The sequence below is a fragment of the Rhynchophorus ferrugineus genome, unplaced genomic scaffold (assembly GCF_030347505.1).
Source record: "Rhynchophorus ferrugineus isolate W39M unplaced genomic scaffold, kcgeb_rfMv2 rfM11, whole genome shotgun sequence".
NCBI lineage: Eukaryota > Metazoa > Arthropoda > Insecta > Coleoptera > Curculionidae > Rhynchophorus > Rhynchophorus ferrugineus.
The window spans coordinates 658,536-676,978 of NW_027472590.1; the positions used below are offsets into that span (position 1 = coordinate 658,536).

General features: G+C 33.3%; 1 protein-coding gene across 1 annotated transcript in view; it reads left to right on the plus strand.

Annotated features, from left to right (window-relative positions):
• Positions 1–10,730: 10,730 nt before the first annotated feature.
• Positions 10,731–18,443, plus strand: part of LOC143204831 (brachyurin) — a 75,807-nt gene continuing 68,094 nt past the window's right edge. Inside the window, exon 1 of the mRNA XM_076417694.1 lies at positions 10,731–10,866. Within this exon, the coding sequence (XP_076273809.1) occupies positions 10,801–10,866 (66 nt within the window). The 5' untranslated portion in view covers positions 10,731–10,800. The remainder of the gene's footprint in view (positions 10,867–18,443) is intronic.

An 18,443-nucleotide genomic window follows, 5' to 3' on the forward strand; every position in this document is an offset into this window, starting at 1 on the left:
TTCATAGGGATTCGACTAAAAAATATTTATTCGCTTTAGAAAATATTTTTCCACCAAACAAAGAAAAAAGATAACGTAGGTTTTCGGTGGGCATGTGCAAATAGAATATCCCGCCACAGCTGACGATGAGAGTCTCATTTCAATTGATAATTTCCTTACCTTTATTTTGATTCGTAAAAGAACAGGTGTTTTGTTAGGTATCTTTGATAAAAAGGCTATGGGAATAAAATTTTATGTTATTTTAACTTCGTTTTTATTTAAGTATACACGATGATTTGAAATTACATAGTACATATTAGCACGGTGCACATATAGATTGACGATTAACAGTGATAATGTAAGGACAATCATAAAACACCTACAAAACATATTGCGATTATCCTGGATTCAATTAATGAAAGATAGCTGATATCGTAGCCTATAAACCTCAAAAAACAATAGCAGTCATATATTCAAAGATAATTCGTGGTTTTTCAGAAAACTAACCTCGTTATGTTAAAGAAAACCCGCCTATATAGTTGGAATATTGAGAGATGATATTACTAAAAACAGCAACAATATTGGATTAACAGTAATTAGAACAATAATTTAATCTCTTTCATGTTCTAATGTTATCCCCTTAATACTAATTATAAGCTATAATTAATGATGCTGTGAGAATTCATCTTAAATCCAACTCTCTCCAAGTTTTAAATCCAACTCTCTCCAAAAACAATATGTATATCAAGTGATAAGAAACATAGTGATTGATATTAGTTTGCATTATCTGCTATGAAAAAACTCATATATTGATTAAAAACTAATATTTCTTGTCCTGATAGCATATGTTTTATGTAACTATTGGTGATAGAAAAAGTTTTGGTAACATAAACATATATTTTATAATGTCTCTCCCCTATAAACCTCCTATAAAATATGGTCATCAACAACGGGCATAAAAATAATTCGCTACTTTGAATAAATACTAATTAAATAGTGTGAGATGGAGACTGTATAAACAGAGACAGTTACAGAAAAGAGTTTTATGAAATAGTTGTGTTTTAATGTATTTTCAGGGATTTTTGTGTCGATGCAACTATTTATATAAGGTATCTCAAAAGAAAGTTTATATTTAGTAGATTTAATTAAAAAAACTGTAACCTGTAAAAAAACTAAAATATTCGATATGCAGCTGCTATATAGTCGAAGATTTTTTCTGAATTCTCTGACTAGTACACATCAATGGAATTTTGTACAGAAAACAGTGTAAATATGGTTTCCAGTTTGGATAGCCATGAACAGTCTCAGATTCATACTAACTACGCTTTCTACCATTCTTGAGACCCAGGGTCTTTTGAAATTTACCACTTTCACTATCGTATTCTTGTTATAAATAGCTAGAGCTGCCTGACATGGACATATATTAACGTTATTTACATTAATTGTAATAATTCATTTTGATAAATTTTATTTGAGTTCAAATTCTATTAAAAATGCTGTTCTAATGATGGTAAATATCATAGTTTGTATCGGATGACAACTCTAACAATGTAACCAAAGATATTCCAATAATAAATAAATTGATGATCGCGTCAGTTAATCAACTAATATCTACCCGTTACCTCACAACTTGCCCTGTACTTTGACGTAAGTCTATCGACAAGGAAAAGCCGTGTACTCCCACTCTCTTTCATCCGGGCACGTCGGTATCAAATTCCGCCCGATAGTTTCGCTTATTCCGTGACGCTAGAACGCGAACTTTACCGACTATATTGAGTTTCTCAAAGTTTACCAACAGGAAAGTCGAGTAGGCCGGTTAGCGTCGAGTAAACCGACAAGAGATTTTCATAAACGGAGAAAGAGTCGGTTACTTTTCGCCCTCGGGGCGTCTCAAACTCTATCCGACCCTCCTCCGTCTCGAAAAAAGTAAGTTATTTTAAATACGACGATATTGCCAGACTAATGAATAACTGAAATGGATTTTGAATTCAATTTATGATAATCTCCCTCAGACTGCGGTCGATTAAAGATGCATTAACCTTTGTCCGCGATAAACTCGCCGAAACTTTATTAAACTCCCGAAATGTTGCCTGTAAATTTATAAAATTTTCCGCTAACTTGTCGGGTCTTTGTCTACAATATTGTCAGCGCATTACTTTAATTTAAAATATTTAAAAAACTAAAAATTCTAAAATGTTAAATACGAAGGTCAATGGTACAACAGGTCCTTCTACTATATTTCTTCCTTTGTTTTGCAACAAAATACTTCCAACAACATCATAATAAGAAACTCGAAGCAGAGAAAAAATATAATATTAGTTAACACTATGTTACAAATATTTGGTGCTAATATATATACGGTACAGCTCATGCTCATGCCTATTGTAGATCGAGGCTTTTGTACTTTCATAGTTTTCTCCTTTTCTATCCTCTTTTACTATCAACTATACAACACATTAACAGAGAGAATAGGTGATCTTTTTATGCCTGATGACTGTTGTTGATGACTCAGAAAAAAATGATGAAATTTACAACGTACAGGTTCTTCTGTTTTATTTTCCCGCTTGTTTTAACACAATACTTTCAAAAACATCATAATAAGAAACTCGAAAGATAATCTCATACCTGATACAAGATTCATCGTGTTGTTCAAAGATCAAAAACTATTGGAAAGGGAGCGATGTTTCGTATTTAAATTCCTCTTCCTTGTCGTTCTAACCGAGTAATCGAGATAATATAATTACTACTGAATTATTCAGGTTTACAGAAAATTATCACAAGGAATAAGTGATCTTTTCGTATTGTACACCTCTCATTCGCATCATTGTTTCTTTTTTTAAGTAAACAGTTTAAACTGACAGAGAGCACAACAGGTCCTTCTGGTGGATTTTCTCGTTCGTTCTGAAACTGAAAACTCCGGAATAATAAACTGGAAACTTGATCTGATACTAAACAAGTTTCACCGTCTTGTTTAAAGATCAAAAACGATCGTAAAAGAGCCGTGTTTATTTGTGTTTCAATTTCTCTTCCTCGTCGTTCTTACAAAGCAATCGAGACAATATCATTCCAACTGAATTATCGAGCGAATTTATATCATTGGCCAAATCGTCGCGGAACGACGCTCGTTTCGTTCGACTCGGCACAATTTTCAGCTCTCTTAAATTGCAATAACAAGCCAATTCTGCGAGGCCGATAAAGTCCGAGCCCGATATATTTATATTTCGTGTCGATTCGCTTCGTGAACCGGCAGCGGGGCCTCGCAGCGCCATCTTTGACACGCAATAACAATAGCTCGGATTAACATAAAGCCATTTTTCTTGAACAGTTGTTTCCGTCTGCGGAGCGGTGTTCTAATGGCGGTCGTTATTCGTTTAATTTGCGAAAAGTCGGCGTGGATTTTCCGCTGGGCGTTATGGAAATGCGATAGTGCAGGATGTTTGACTTGTGGTATTATCTCAATGAGGAAATTGTCGGGTATTTTATACGGAAATCCTTGTGGTGTTCGAAGAACGTTTAAAGAACAATTTACTCAAATGAATTCCGAGGATTTTTTTGTATTTTAAAAATTTGTCCCAGTAGTCTTATCCATTGTTTACCTAATATTTTATCAAGCCAGGATTTTTCATAACACATTTTCTTCAAAGTATTGTCCATCTATAGTCGCTACTTTTTGCCATCTTCCTGGCAATTTGCAGATACCATTTTTGGTATCTTCGTAAGTAAAGCGCAGTTCTGACACATCACGAATTATATATCCGAACAAATAGCAGAAGTATCACAGTCTGGAGAATACGATAGGTGGGACAGCACTTCCCATTCTAATGTCTCTAAGTATATTTTTACCGGTTTTGCAACATGTGGTCGAGCACATGCTCGAGAATAACATTGTTGTGTGTTTGCTCGTAGTTCTCCAAATTCTCGCCTTCTATTTTTTTTTGACTGACTAGAACTCGAAGAATCTTCGGGATCAAAATCACCATTCATCATCATTCATATCTTGAAATCAATAGAGAATAGTTGCCATAAGATTCACACTTCATTGGGTGACCTTCAGCCTCTTTTTCTTTAAATTGAAGTAAAAAGTAAAAATTTCCGCAAATGTGATTTACTCGGTACAAATTGTAAGATTTTCAATACATTACAAAATATTTTGTTCACACCTTGACGTAATAACACGTAATATAGTTTCGTTAGTCAGGAACACACCATTAGCTGTTTATTATGAATATTCGGTTTGATCTTTTAAAATAATACCTCCCTTCCTCTAAACCACAAAAAATTATGTTATTAAACCCATGCCTAGTTATGTATGAACTGACCTAAAAGATATTGAGTTTAGTCTCCCAGATTTATATGAAATTTTATGTTACTTCTGACCGTAATTACACACAAATTTACACACAGTTCACAATGAGATCTAAGGAATTTATCTTCTAAGAAATTTGATGAGATCTAAGGCATGAATTTTCTACGAGATTCTGAAATATCTTCAAAAGGTTGGGGGAATATTTGAACTATCTAAAGTAAGTTCAAGATTCGTCAATGAGATTGACAATTGGATGGATAATACGGTCAGTCCAGTGTTCATAACCAAAAGAACTATGTAATTTAATGTAAGCTATCCACGGAAAATATCAACAAAAAGAAGCTGAATATACTCAGCTGCAAATTTTCAAAATTTCTCAAAAAATAACAATGAAAATAACATGAAAACAAAATTTTCTACAGCTAATATATCAAATATTAGAGATGCATGCTTGTATTTCAGTCAGCGATATCCATTGATGAAAATGCAAAGTATAAGTGGAAACAATTGTTAAAAAACCTAACCTTATTATTAAATTCGATTTTTTTGACATTTTTCGACATAAATTCTTTCTCTTCCGCTTTCACATATTATTGAGTTAGTATTGGAAGGCTCACAATATTAATTTGAAGAAATCTGCTGCGAAAGTTCGAATATTTTAACGCATTAAAAATGGCAACGTTGATGTCAATGACCTACAATGGCCTAGAAGACCAAAGCAATTCGAGATCAATTAATTTGAAGACTAAAATTGGCTGAAAGTTTTGTATACATGTATACACTAATTCAGCTCGAATGGGAAGTAAGAAATGACTAAAATACACACAGGCATTTAATATATTCGTAAAAGGAAGATCAAAATCGATGTCATCTTTCTCAGCAGAAATTTCTGCGCCATTAAGAAAACTGAGTGAATAAAACACCATCAACTAACACAGATCACAACTTCAATTTACCTTAGAGCAAAAATACGCATTGAATAACCCAAATCAACAGATACTGAGAACTTGTGCATGCTTTTGTCTTAATTTAGACCGATTCACCGAACAAAAGTTGTTTTTCGTTCAGATGCGTGGGTATATTCGTTAATTCCCCTCAGCACAATAATAAAGTGTTCCATTTTAATTTAATATTGAATGCTGAGTAGATTTCATTACATTTTCCTTTAACTTTTAACTACTTAGAGCTTTTATATCGCCCTATCCACGATAAAAACAAAGATATATCCCGAACAATTGCCAATTAAAGAGCTTAATAACAATAGCATCGCCAATTAAACCATTTCTGAAAAGCGACGGTTATAAGCCTAATTCGATTAGGCAAAAAACGGGCGCACGTTAAATTGTAACAAAACAAAGCGATAAACACACGAAACGACTCGAACCTCGGACCGAAGTTCGCCGGTTGAGACCGAATTAATTTTCAGTCTGGCGCATCTGTTTTTGTTTACTTACTTTCGGGGTTGGCCGGTAATTGCAAGAATACGAGTCGCTCTTGGGGAGATGGAAATCGTTACTCACCTAGAAAGAAGAGGAATTATTAATAAGCCAGACATTAAGAAATTGTTTACGAACTATTCGCCTAAATATTTTTGAATTCTACTACTAAAACTGTAATCTTGATACAGTGAATGTCATCACACTACAATGTTTACACTTTTTGCTAGATTATTGCTAGTTGTTAAAACAAATCTTTTTAGGTAAGACAAAAATTATTTCTTATTTCATATTTAAATTAAGGGTTTGAGTTTTACCCTAAACTAACTAATAAATGTCGACAAGATAGTTCCTTCTAACAGGTTTTCATTCTTGGGTGTTTTTTGTGTACATATTTCCTGGTGAAATAGTCTCAGTCATTTCCATTCAAACAATCGCAGCCGAGACTTATGGGAATTATAAAGAATTTTGCGTTGAATCTTATACCAATTTCTATATAATGCCGAATTATATAATGAAAACTGTATTTTAAAAAAATTAGTGCATGCCCGTTTATACCGCATATCCTAAAAACTACAAATCCTACAGAAATTTAACATAGATTTTCATTTTCTTCTGTCCAAAATACAGATATTTTGAGAGCTTTATCTTTATCTGAAAGATAAGATATTGAATTTTTCCATACATTTAGTCGTGAAAATTCACATTTTTTATCATTTTCAGATTTTTTACTGTCACTTCCATTTAAATAATCACGAATTAATGGAAATTACTAATATTATAGAAAATTTTATGCTGAATCGAATGGTGGTATAATAATTTGTATGGACTATAATTAAAACACATATATCATTTACTACTGACATCAAGCTTCAAAGCTATACATGTTATACTTTACGAAAGTAACCCCGACATAGATTTAAACTTCTTCTTTATACTTTGTCATACAGCAAAACTGGCCAAGGAAACGTTGAAAGTACTTGCATGGGATATATTATCGCATCCGCCGTATTCTCCAGACCTTATCCCATCCTAGTATCAACTTTTCGCATCAATGGGACACGCGTTTGCAGAGCAGCATTTCGCCAATTTCGAAGAAATTACAAAATGGCTCGATGAATGGTTTTACTCAAAGTATAAACAATTTTTTTGGTATGGCAGAGGTATAGAATCAAATGAACAATACTCTGAATAAATAAATTATTCCATTCTCTTGAAAGTGATGTAGTTTTTTTTTCTGAAAAAAAAGGTAGTGACTTTCCGGTTCACCCTCGGTATAGTACTCCAACGATCCATATCGATAATTATCGATATATTGACGCTCAAAAATATCGATATTCGAAGATAAAGAAAAGGAATCTTTTCTACCTTCCTTCCTACACTGTCCACCTCCCGAGATACCTCAGACGAATTGAATCGAAAAACACTTCCTAACCTCAAAAACCGATACGGCCGATCGTGGATTTCTATTAAAGCCGGTCTTATTAGCATTTGACGCGGCGGATAAGGGTAGCGTCGTCCTCGTACCCTGCACCCCACCTCCGACACCTTCGATGGCCCAAAGCCCCGCCGGTTCCGATATTAAAGGATTAAAAATCCTCGTGTCGGGACTTTCCGCTTCGATATTCAAATTTCCATGCCAGTCGCTCGCCCGTCAGGTTGAAGCGCTCCAACAACCGACGGGGGGATTAGAGACAGTATTAGGGCTAATGCGGGGGGGCTCGCAATAATGACGGCGACAAGCGGGACATTTTGTACTACATTTTTGCGATAGTGGCTTTTAATTACACCCGTTGTAATCGAGCGGGGCGGGTAACAATGGCAAGAAAGAATCGGGGAGTTTTCTATGGGTGAGGACGTGGTCGGAAAACCAACTCGGAGAAGGAGAGACGGCGAGGTCGATACGTGTTGTGTACTTCTGAAGCGGTACAGCATCGATATAAGTCGGGGGAAGAAAATATCGGTGAAAATATAGATAAATATATAGATACTAGCACGAACGAGACGGATAAACTGGAAACCTAATGGTTACGGTACGTTACATCAACGTATTGACCTTGATTGATCACCTTAACTATATGTAACTGATAGAGAAGTTTCGATTTACGTTAGATAAATTCGAAGATAAAAGAATCTCGGACTGATATGGCCAGTACATAACACAAAATAACTATACTGGAACTAGAATTATGTAAACAACGAATTATTACAAAAGAATGTTCAGTGAAAATCCTGAATATCATGGAAATAAGCTCTCATTGGTATTCTGAAGACTTAGTCGATTTACCAGATAACAAAACACGATTTACAGAAAGGTTTACAGATGAGTTCAAAAATAATGAGACTCATTCTTTGTGATAATCAGCAACTCTAAATTAATCTCATCTACCCCTTCAAAACTACGACTCTTCAGGTTTTTATTGCTCGGAACTGAAAAAAAAACCACGCCGGGCCATGTCGGGGGACTACGAAGGTCCACTGTAGTGTCCTGCCAAAAATTCAGTAACAAATAATGAACCGTGATTACCTTGATGCAAAATTATCTGCTCCATTATTAAAAATACCTTGTACTATTCCCTTTTAAATCAACGAATAAATATAGACAAAACTTATTGTGAATTTACCCCGTTACTAAGAAAATCTGAGTGTTAGCTTCAGATACTCTAGCTCCATACTGTCGATAAAGAAGGGTTTCAATAGCCAGAAGAAATGAACAAGCCCTAGAAGATTATTGTGAATCTGTAACCCACCTTAGTGCCGATAATGAAAATAAAACTGTTGATAAACAAAAAGAAATGACAAATTGACTTCCAAATATAACAAAGCTTGATCAAAAATTTAAATGGGACGTTCTGAATAACAACAAAATAGTGAAACTCAAATGCCAATGTATTTATATATAAATTGCAATAAAAATATAGAAATTGGAAAATGTCCCTCGAAATTAACTCACTGTGTGTGGGTATGAAAGAAAAACAGTGAAATAGAGAGAGAAAGAGAGAAAAAGAGAGAGAAAGAGAAAGAAAGAAGGAGAAAGAGAGAGAAAGAAGGAGAAAGAGAGAGAGAGATATATATATAAAAGAAAGAGAGAGAGATATAAGAGAAAGAGAGAGAGAGAGATAAGAGAAAGAGAGAGAGAGAGATAAGAGAAAGAGTGAAAGAAATAGAGAGAGAGAAAGAAATAAAAAGAGAAAGAAAGAGTGTAAGGGAGAGCGCAGAGGAACTCATAATTGAAATAAATAAGGATGAACCAAAGAGCGAAATATTAACAAGACTGCAGAAAATCTAACATAGGGCTCTAAGGCAAAATACGTATTAGGAAAGCATTGCAGGTCATTATAATGGCTTTAGTTTCTTTATAACACCTTTGAAATGAATCTTAAATAAGTTAACACTATAATTCTACGCTTATGTCGACCGAATTTGCCCAAAACATATGCATTCTAAATTTTCACATACCTTTTTGGCACTTTATTAATTTATATCCGTATCGAATTTTATTTATATTATAAAATGAGACAATAGGATAAAATACGAGCTACGAAATTATTTTCGTTCGATGGAGATCAGTTATTATCTTCCGAAGTCGTAATTTAAATGAATTTCGTATCAAATATGTTTATTTTCAAACAGAATCCCAGCAAGCCATTTGTGAGCCGGCTACTAAAAATCAAAATTAAATAAACACAACCATTAGGAAAATACAACGAAAATATCTTAATATCTGTCGGAAAATTGATTCTCCCCAGTCATCGATGGCGTGCTCGCTGACGGTCGATCGTGTTCGACCATTGTGCATTATTGAAACCAGAAATAATGAACTATACGGCGTCGACGAGGACGTCGTGCTCTGCGGAGGACCGGCCCTGATGAAAAATTCACCGGCAATCCGGAAAAATGTATCTCCGTCTTTTCCCGTTGTTTATTGGGACGGTCGGAGGACACGGACGGCGACGGCTCACCTGTCCTTTCCCAGAGTTTATTACAAATGACGAAATCGGACCGCAAACTTTCAGATCGTCGTATCATTCAGATAAGGATAGGGTACGATCGATTTTCTTGTCACCGCAGCCTCCTTCAACGGCAATAATAAACCCTCGGACCCGCGGTGAGGGAGAGGGGAGACCATTATGCGCACATATTGAACATGCTGGAACAGGACCGACCCTTCTTCATATCGGAGATGTGAACATATCCAGATACGAACGTACAGACATACTAACGTACTAATATTCACCAAGATCTTATAAGAAAGGAAAATGAGAACCATAACAGTCCGAATTATGCATCATGGGGCCTCCACCAATATTTTTTTCAAAAACAATGCTAAAACCCAACTTAAGCGTATTTTTTTTCCAAAAAAACTAATAAACTATTTTAATTAAGACAAGAAGACTTAACAAAGACAATCATAAACTTAACGCTATATTATGGAGACGGCGCCCAACTTAGATGTATTTAATATTTAATTTATGATAATCCCTCTTAGACTGTCGTCGATTAAAGATGCATTAACCTTTGTTCTCGATAAACTTTGGAAAACTTTATCAAACTTCAAGAATTCTCTCTTTAATTTCGCAAAATATATACGCGGCACCGGCGAATTTGATGGCTCTTTGCAAAGGCACCGATGCTAGAGAATTGCGAACGCTAACTATCGCCAACTGACGAGCTCCATGAAGTAAAATATTTTACAGACGGCAATAATATTTGATATATTAATGTCTAACGAGGTCTAGAGCGTTGTAATGTATTTATGTTAAGACCATGAAATATTTTGCGACTATATTCATGTTAAGGCCGGTTACCGTTGTTAAAAAGTAAAATAAGAAGACTACTTGAAAGTTTAAGATGATGAAGTTACCTAATTAAGATAAAAAAAAGATTTTGCTACAAGGCAACACTCAACCATATTCTATACTAAAATTATACGAAATAACTTCAATAATATTCACATTCTAGTTAATTTATGAACAATTTTAAAACATTTTAACCGATAGGACACCCATATGTCACCCTAAGACGAGCTATGTTCAATGCTGCTTCCTCTCCCGTCACATTATACACGCTGTCAACTGAATGGGTGAATTTATGGTAATGCATCGACAACAGATCCGACATTACGATAACCGCACCACCAATAAGGTAAGTGTTATCCAATAATTGATGAAATAATTGCGACCCGCCCATCTGGAATTTCTGTTCCACGTCGAGATAATAACGCCAGGCGTTCGAGAGCTCCCCGCGACCCCCCTCGCCAACGGAGAGGGCGCACGCATCGCCGGAGGGGGCACGAACGATCCGGTTGCAAGCGTAACTGGCCGAATGTCGACTTTTAAAACTTTATTAGCGGATTTAATGGGGCGCCATGACATCGGACTGTCCCTTTTTGCGGTTAATGCTTCATACAGATGAGGCGAAGTGGGTTAAAATGGCCGTTTTACGGTCCATATTTTATACGCTCGCCCGTAAAATTCAGAGGTACTTTTGTTTTAATAACGGGCCTCTTTTTTTCGGTGGATTCGTGACGGAAGGAGGGGGGAGATTGATGATCTGCGCGCTCTGACATCAAACAGTTTTAAACTTTTAAGTGGTACGTCTGTAAAACGGTTTCGTAATTTATAAGAATTCTGGCAAAATATTAAGTATCTTATTGTTAACACTGTTATCAAAACAAATCGGCTTAATATGCAAAGTTATTAAATAAAAATATCTTCAAAAAATAACTAGTATGAGTCGTATAATGAATTATATAAAGAACGAAATATACTAAACAAATACTGAACTAATAATGACATCTGCAAAGATTTAAGAGAAAAAAGAGGGATAAGAACAGCCTTCCGGAAGTTATAATGATGGGCTCTCAGTTTCCAATGCGAATTTCAGGACCTAGAAAATCGCTTCATAGGGGATAGTGTCATTCTGAGTCAGACACAAGGGAAATATAATTTTTATAGGTCGTTTTTCTAGTCCAAATGATTATCCCAGATGAAAAAACAATTCATAAAGACAATTAAAGTACTACAATTGACAGATAGTGTCCCAAGTTAATTCGAAACTAAAACGAAAATTCCAAAAAATCACATATAAATTCTCATATAATTCGCTACCGTCCATTGCAGTATATATTGAACAACACTCTCCTACTGTACAACTTTCTAATACCTCATCAGTGACTTAAAATACGTTGCTAATTTTATTGTTACTCATCAATCCCGCACTTCATGTCTTTGTCTATTTACATTTATTTTAACTTTGCTCTTTGTGCCTAAACACTATATTGTTTAGAACAGCTAATAATTTTATTTCTATTTCTCCTATATTATCCCCTTGATCTGAGAACAATTTCCCTACAAAAAAATATGTAAAGAAAATAGCGAATACAAGATTAAATACACTGAGAAAAGTATTGAATATAAAAAAGTAAAACCACACTGAATGATATATCTACGAAAAAAGGAATTAAATTAAATTAAAGAAAATTGCAGTATAATTATAGTATTTTCTTCCACACTTTTTAATGGTAAATCGTCCTATACCATAATTCATTCACTCTGAGTCCGATACAAAAGAAAAAAAGAAAGACACCTTGAAGACTTCATTTTAACAAAAACCTGAAGGGGAATCCCCTCGACAAGGAAACGATTAAAAACACAAAACCGGTCCGTATTACAAAACGATCCCTCGTTCCCCCCACGACACAGTCCTAATACCTCACGAGATTGTAAATATTGAAAAATCCCTCTTTTAATATACGAAATTTTATTACCAAATTACGGAGAAAAGGTTTTTCGATTTATATTGAAAGCGTTCGGTAATAATAAAAACGTCTGCATCCGTCCCGTTCGAATATTTATCCTGGAAGAGATAACGAAACCATTGCTCTTCAACTGAATATAAATTGAGACTTAATCCGATATAAAAGTTGGAAATATGAAGCAATTTCAAATATCGAACGTCTTATTAAATGTTTAACATCGAATGAAAGAGTGTCGGGAGCAGGTGATCGACGACATTGGGATGTTAGATTAACATTTATAAATATTTTACTGGAACTAAGCCGTGGAACTCCCTGCGAATCGTTTTAATATCGTAATTCTTCAATATACGAATCATCTTCATTATTATCACTGTTATTACACGCGTATTTTGTTTATAATCTCACTGAAGTTCAATTAGATCTTCATTCGATCAAAACCAAAACTTTTTTAGATGTTTTAGCTCACTACTGTCGGAAATTAAAAGGGAATATATCTAGCGAATATGATGTTAGAGCCAACCACTTATCTTATTGAAAACCTTATATAATACATTAAATCCGCTAAGTGAACAAGAAATAATATAATTGAGGTATGGACAGTAAAAAAACATATAAATAAGATAAAGTCGTAAATATCAAAATTCGAGAAAACCTGGTTAAAACTAATTAAAGTATCATTCGAACTGTGAACAGTTGAATGTGAACAACCGAATAAGTTAAGAGCTTAAAAGATATAAAATATAATAATTAGAGTAGTGTCAGTACAGTAAATTGTGGTTAATGGAGCAAAAAATATTGTAAACCTATAAACTAGAAAAAGGGAATCATAGTTTAATAAATTATGTCAATGTTAATATTTTAGTTCTTATTAAATATTTTGATATATCATCAATATATCAAATTGGTCAAGTATATATATATATATATATATATATATATATATATATATATATATATATATATAAAACCAATTTGTTATAATTTATTAAACTATGATTCCCTTTTCCTAGTTTATAGGTTTACAATATTTTGTGCTCCATTAACCACAATTTACTGTACTGACACTACTCTAATTATTATATTTTATATCTTTTAAGCTCTTAACTTATATATGTAGTCAAACTCTATATTTAATTACTAATCACTTAGTAATTACACGTTTAGTCACTTACTAAGTACAAGTGTAATGTAATGATTAGGTCTCTGTCATCTTGTAGTAAAAATATATTGTTAATATTTGTATTCCGCTTAACAGAAACTTTGATATCTATCCAAATCCATCAAATCTAATTTAAAATTCAATTATTCACAGTAAAAAAAATTCAGCATTTTTTTATTGCATATTTCGTCACTGCAACATATCTATTTATAAATTCTACCGTTATTTATGTATTAAACCTGAATAAATTACATACAAAAAAACATACATTTTTTTAATCTCTTTTTTTTTTATTTCACTTTTCTCTCCAGCGATATCCACGAGTCTCCTGCACAAAAAAAAGCAATTTTTCACAAGCCATCATGACAATTTCTATTACGTACTCCGAAAATAAACACAGCTCTGTCCATTCGGGTTGGCTTTTACCCACTCCAATGGAGAAGCGTCCGACTATTAGCGGTCTAATCTAATTTAAAATACCAGACGTTTTTTCTCCCTCGTTCCAGCTATTTTGACAATAAAATTACGGTAAAAAACAAACGGTTTCGACGCTATTACTAATTCAGCAGTGCCTGCAATGTGCTGCCGAGAGATTTGACATTGTAAATTCAGGACGATACCGTTCATTTTAATTAAAGCAACTTGTTACCGTTTGTTAATTCCAAAATCAAAACTAGAGGTAATTAGTTACAGAAAAATACGTGAAACCTTCAGTAAAATAATGACATAAAACCTATCATAATAATAGGAGTATATTTACGACATTTCCGTCTATAAAAATAATAAAATATGAGACTGAAATTAACTGAAACCCCATTAAAATTAAATGCCAACATGAAGTTATACGAATTAAAACCTATCCCCCATTGCTACAATAAACTTTTTATCTCTCGCAGTAACAGCAGGAAACGATAGGTGTTGTTTTTTCCAAACAGATAATAATACTTTATACGATATGTTTCCCCAATGGGTAGTCCGCTACTAGCCCAATATATGTTGGTGTTTAATTCTTGTTATGGTTTAGACAATGAAAATTGTTTGGACTCCTAATAGTGGCGTAATTTTTTGCTGTTTATTTATTAGTTTGCTTCAACATAGCAATCAGTGCTTTTTAAAATATACTGACGTTTATATAACTATGTCTTCATTTTCTTCTATAAACCACTGTAGAATGGAAATTCCGCATCCACCAGTTGGTTTTCTTATTTTTGTATTAATTTGGTTCGACTTGTCTTGTTCTTTTACCACTATCATTTATATATAATTGCTTAGTTCACTTGATAACAGATTCCCAGGTCAATCTTTATCATATAATAATACTTAAAATTAAAATGAAAGTTTCAAAAAACATACAAAAGTTTTCACAGAATTTTACTACCGCGCATTATAGTGGTTCACTAAACAATGCCATACTGTACAACTTCCTAGTTCATCATTAATTTCAAATTGGTTGCTCTTTTTAGTATTACTCATCACTCTCATACATCATGAACTTTGTTTTATTTGCATTTATTTGAAATTTGATCTCCGTATGTGCACTACACCATCTTATTCAGTGCTGCCTATAACTTTCTTTGTATTTCTTATATGTTATCTTCAAATGCAAAAACCAGTATATGCAAATAATTTTCCTACTAGGAGTAAAGAAAATATCGAAAATATAATTAAATGTATACCAATAAAAGTATTTGACTTTATAAACTAAACTGCATAAACTGCCAGAGAATAAATAAAAATTCAAGAAGATTACGGAATATTCCAAACTAAATTTTAAAATTGGTTTGATTTCAAAGATTGCGGATGCAAACAAATTCACAAAAGTCTACCAAAATATCGATGTGTGATTGAAATACCCTGTAATACAAATTAACAAGGTCAAAATATATTTATTTTAATCCCAATCTATGGTATATAATACGTTTCTTCTTCAAAATTTGTTATCACTGTCACTATTACCTGATATGGTTTAAACATATTAGAATCAAATCACATTATTAAAATATCATATAAATCCACTGCGTTCAATTATAAGTTCAAGAATAAAATCAAATGGAAATCTAAAAAACTTTTAGTCTATTTATTACGGATATAGACACTTTATATGTATCATAAACATCGATATAATTTCCATCACATAGTAAATAAAAAATTTATCGACGTTATGATAAAACAAACTCCGTAGGCATTCGTCTGAACTCCATTCCAAATAAAGTTCTTTACTCTAGCTCTAAAGTTTCTGGATTTTTAATTAATCTTATAAGACCATAGAAAAGTATTATTCCCTAAAATAGTATGTAAATAAAATTGAAAACCCCCCAAAGTGAGCTTCATTTCCTTCAAGTACCTCTAAACTTTATCGAATTATTTCTGGTAACATATATTTGTTCTAATCCTAACATTTAAACAAAAGGCCATCATACCCTAAACAATTGTGTAAAATTCTTTTATAACCCCAATGCGTTCTTCATTACCTTCAACTAACACTAAACTTTATCGAATTGTCTGTCGTAACATATATTTGTTTTAATCCTAACACACACAACTATAAGCACTGAAGTTAATAGTATACTTTTTTGTCGAAGCACGATCAAACCGTCAGACTCAGTTCACTACATCAACTGTTATATGTCGCGGTGGACCGTCGACCGTGATATCTCGCGATGTTTCGGGAAACACAACGGAGAGGGCGACCGTAATTTACCGGTCCGCTGCTACAGGACGACTGTCGAACGGCGTTGCGCTAACTTTTCCGTAATTTCCCAAAGGCGCCGCCAGGCGGCGCGGCATCCCCTTCAGTTTTGGACATCCGTCGATCAGGAACAGGAATAATAGATAACCGCCACTTATTGTACATTAAAATATTGATCTCGTTATGTGCATATTTAGAAGCGAAAATGGATTTTACGAAACCGTTACTAATTTTTCCATATTATGAATGAGATACAGTACTGCAACTGCATATAAATCGGCGTCCTGGGAAAAAGACCGAAGATGGAAAGAATCACGAATTTTTCTGAGTACGTGTATAGAAAAAGTGGCTAACCAATTATAGTGAAAAAAACCAAGATTTTTGGCCCAAAAATTTCTATAGTTATATCTACCAACCCATTCAAATGCGAACAGAAACAATATCACTGCGTTATTAAACACCACATTTTACATAAGTGCTGATATTTTTAGTACCATAAATCTATTTAAACCAGAGTTATAGAAAAAAGTCTGAAAATGGACAAAAATCGCAATTTTTCCTGACTATATATATGGAAAAAGTGCAAAAAAATGTAAGATCACCAAATGAGCTAAAACTTGAACACTTTGTCATTTATAAGGTGGAAAAAGCGATGAAATAATTACTTTTGGCATTTAGTTAACTGTTTTCCAGATACAGATAAAAATATAAAGTTTAAGAGATTTTTGGCCCAAAAATTTCTATAGTTATATCTACCAACCCATTGAAATGCGAACAGAAACAATATCACTGCGTTATTAAGCACCACATTTTACATAAGTGCTGATATTTTTAGTACCATAAATCTATTTAAACCAGAGTTATAGAAAAAAGTCTGAAAATGGACAAAAATCGCAATTTTTCCTGACTATATATATGGAAAAAGTGCAAAAAAAATTAAGATCACCAAATGAGCTAAAACCTGAACACTTTGTCATTTATAAGGTGGAAAAAGCGATGAAATCATTACTTTTGGCATTTAGTTAACTGTTTTCCAGATACAGATAAAAATATAAAGTTTAAGAGATTTTTGGCCCAAAAATTTCTATAGTTATATCTACCAACCCATTCAAATGCGAACAGAAACAATATCGCTGCGTTATTAACCACCACATTTTACATAAGTGCTGATATTTTTAGTACTATAAATCTATTTAAACCAGAGTTATAGAAAAAAGTCTGAAAATGGACCAAAATCGCAATTTTTCCTGACTATATATATGGAAAAAGTGCAAAAAAATTTTAAGATCACCAAATGAGCTAAAACTTGAACACTTTGTCATTTATAAGGTGGAAAAAGCGATGAAATCATTACTTTTGGCATTTAGTTAACTGTTTTCCAGGTACAGATAAAAATATAAAGTTTAAGAGATTTTTGGCTCAAAAATTTCTATAGTTATATCTACCAACCCATTCAAATGCGAACAGAAACAATATCACTGCGTTATTAAGCACCACATTTTACATAAGTGCGGATATTTTTAGTACTATAAATCTATTTAAACCAGAGTTATAGAAAAAAGTCTGAAAATGGACCAAAATCGCAATTTTTCCTGATTATATATATGGAAAAAGTGCAAAAAAATTTTAAGATCACCAAATGAGCTAAAACTTGAACACTTTGTCATTTATAAGGTGGAAAAAGCGATGAAATCATTACTTTTGGCATTTAGTTAACTGTTTTCCAGATACAGATAAAAATATAAAGTTTAAGAGATATTTTGCCCAAAAATTTCTATAGTTATATCTACCAACCCATTCAAATGCGAACAGAAACAATATCACTGCGTTATTAAGCACCACATTTTACATAAGTGCTGATATTTTTAGTACTATAAATCTATTTAAACCAGAGTTATAGAAAAAAGTCTGAAAATGGACCAAAATCGCAATTTTTCCTGACTATATATATGGAAAAAGTGCAAAAAAAATGTAAGATCACCAAATGAGCTAAAACTTGAACACTTTGTCATTTATAAGGTGGAAAAAGCGATGAAATCATTACTTTTGGCATTTAGTTAACTGTTTTCCAGATACAGATAAAAATATAAAGTTTAAGAGATTTTTGGCCCAAA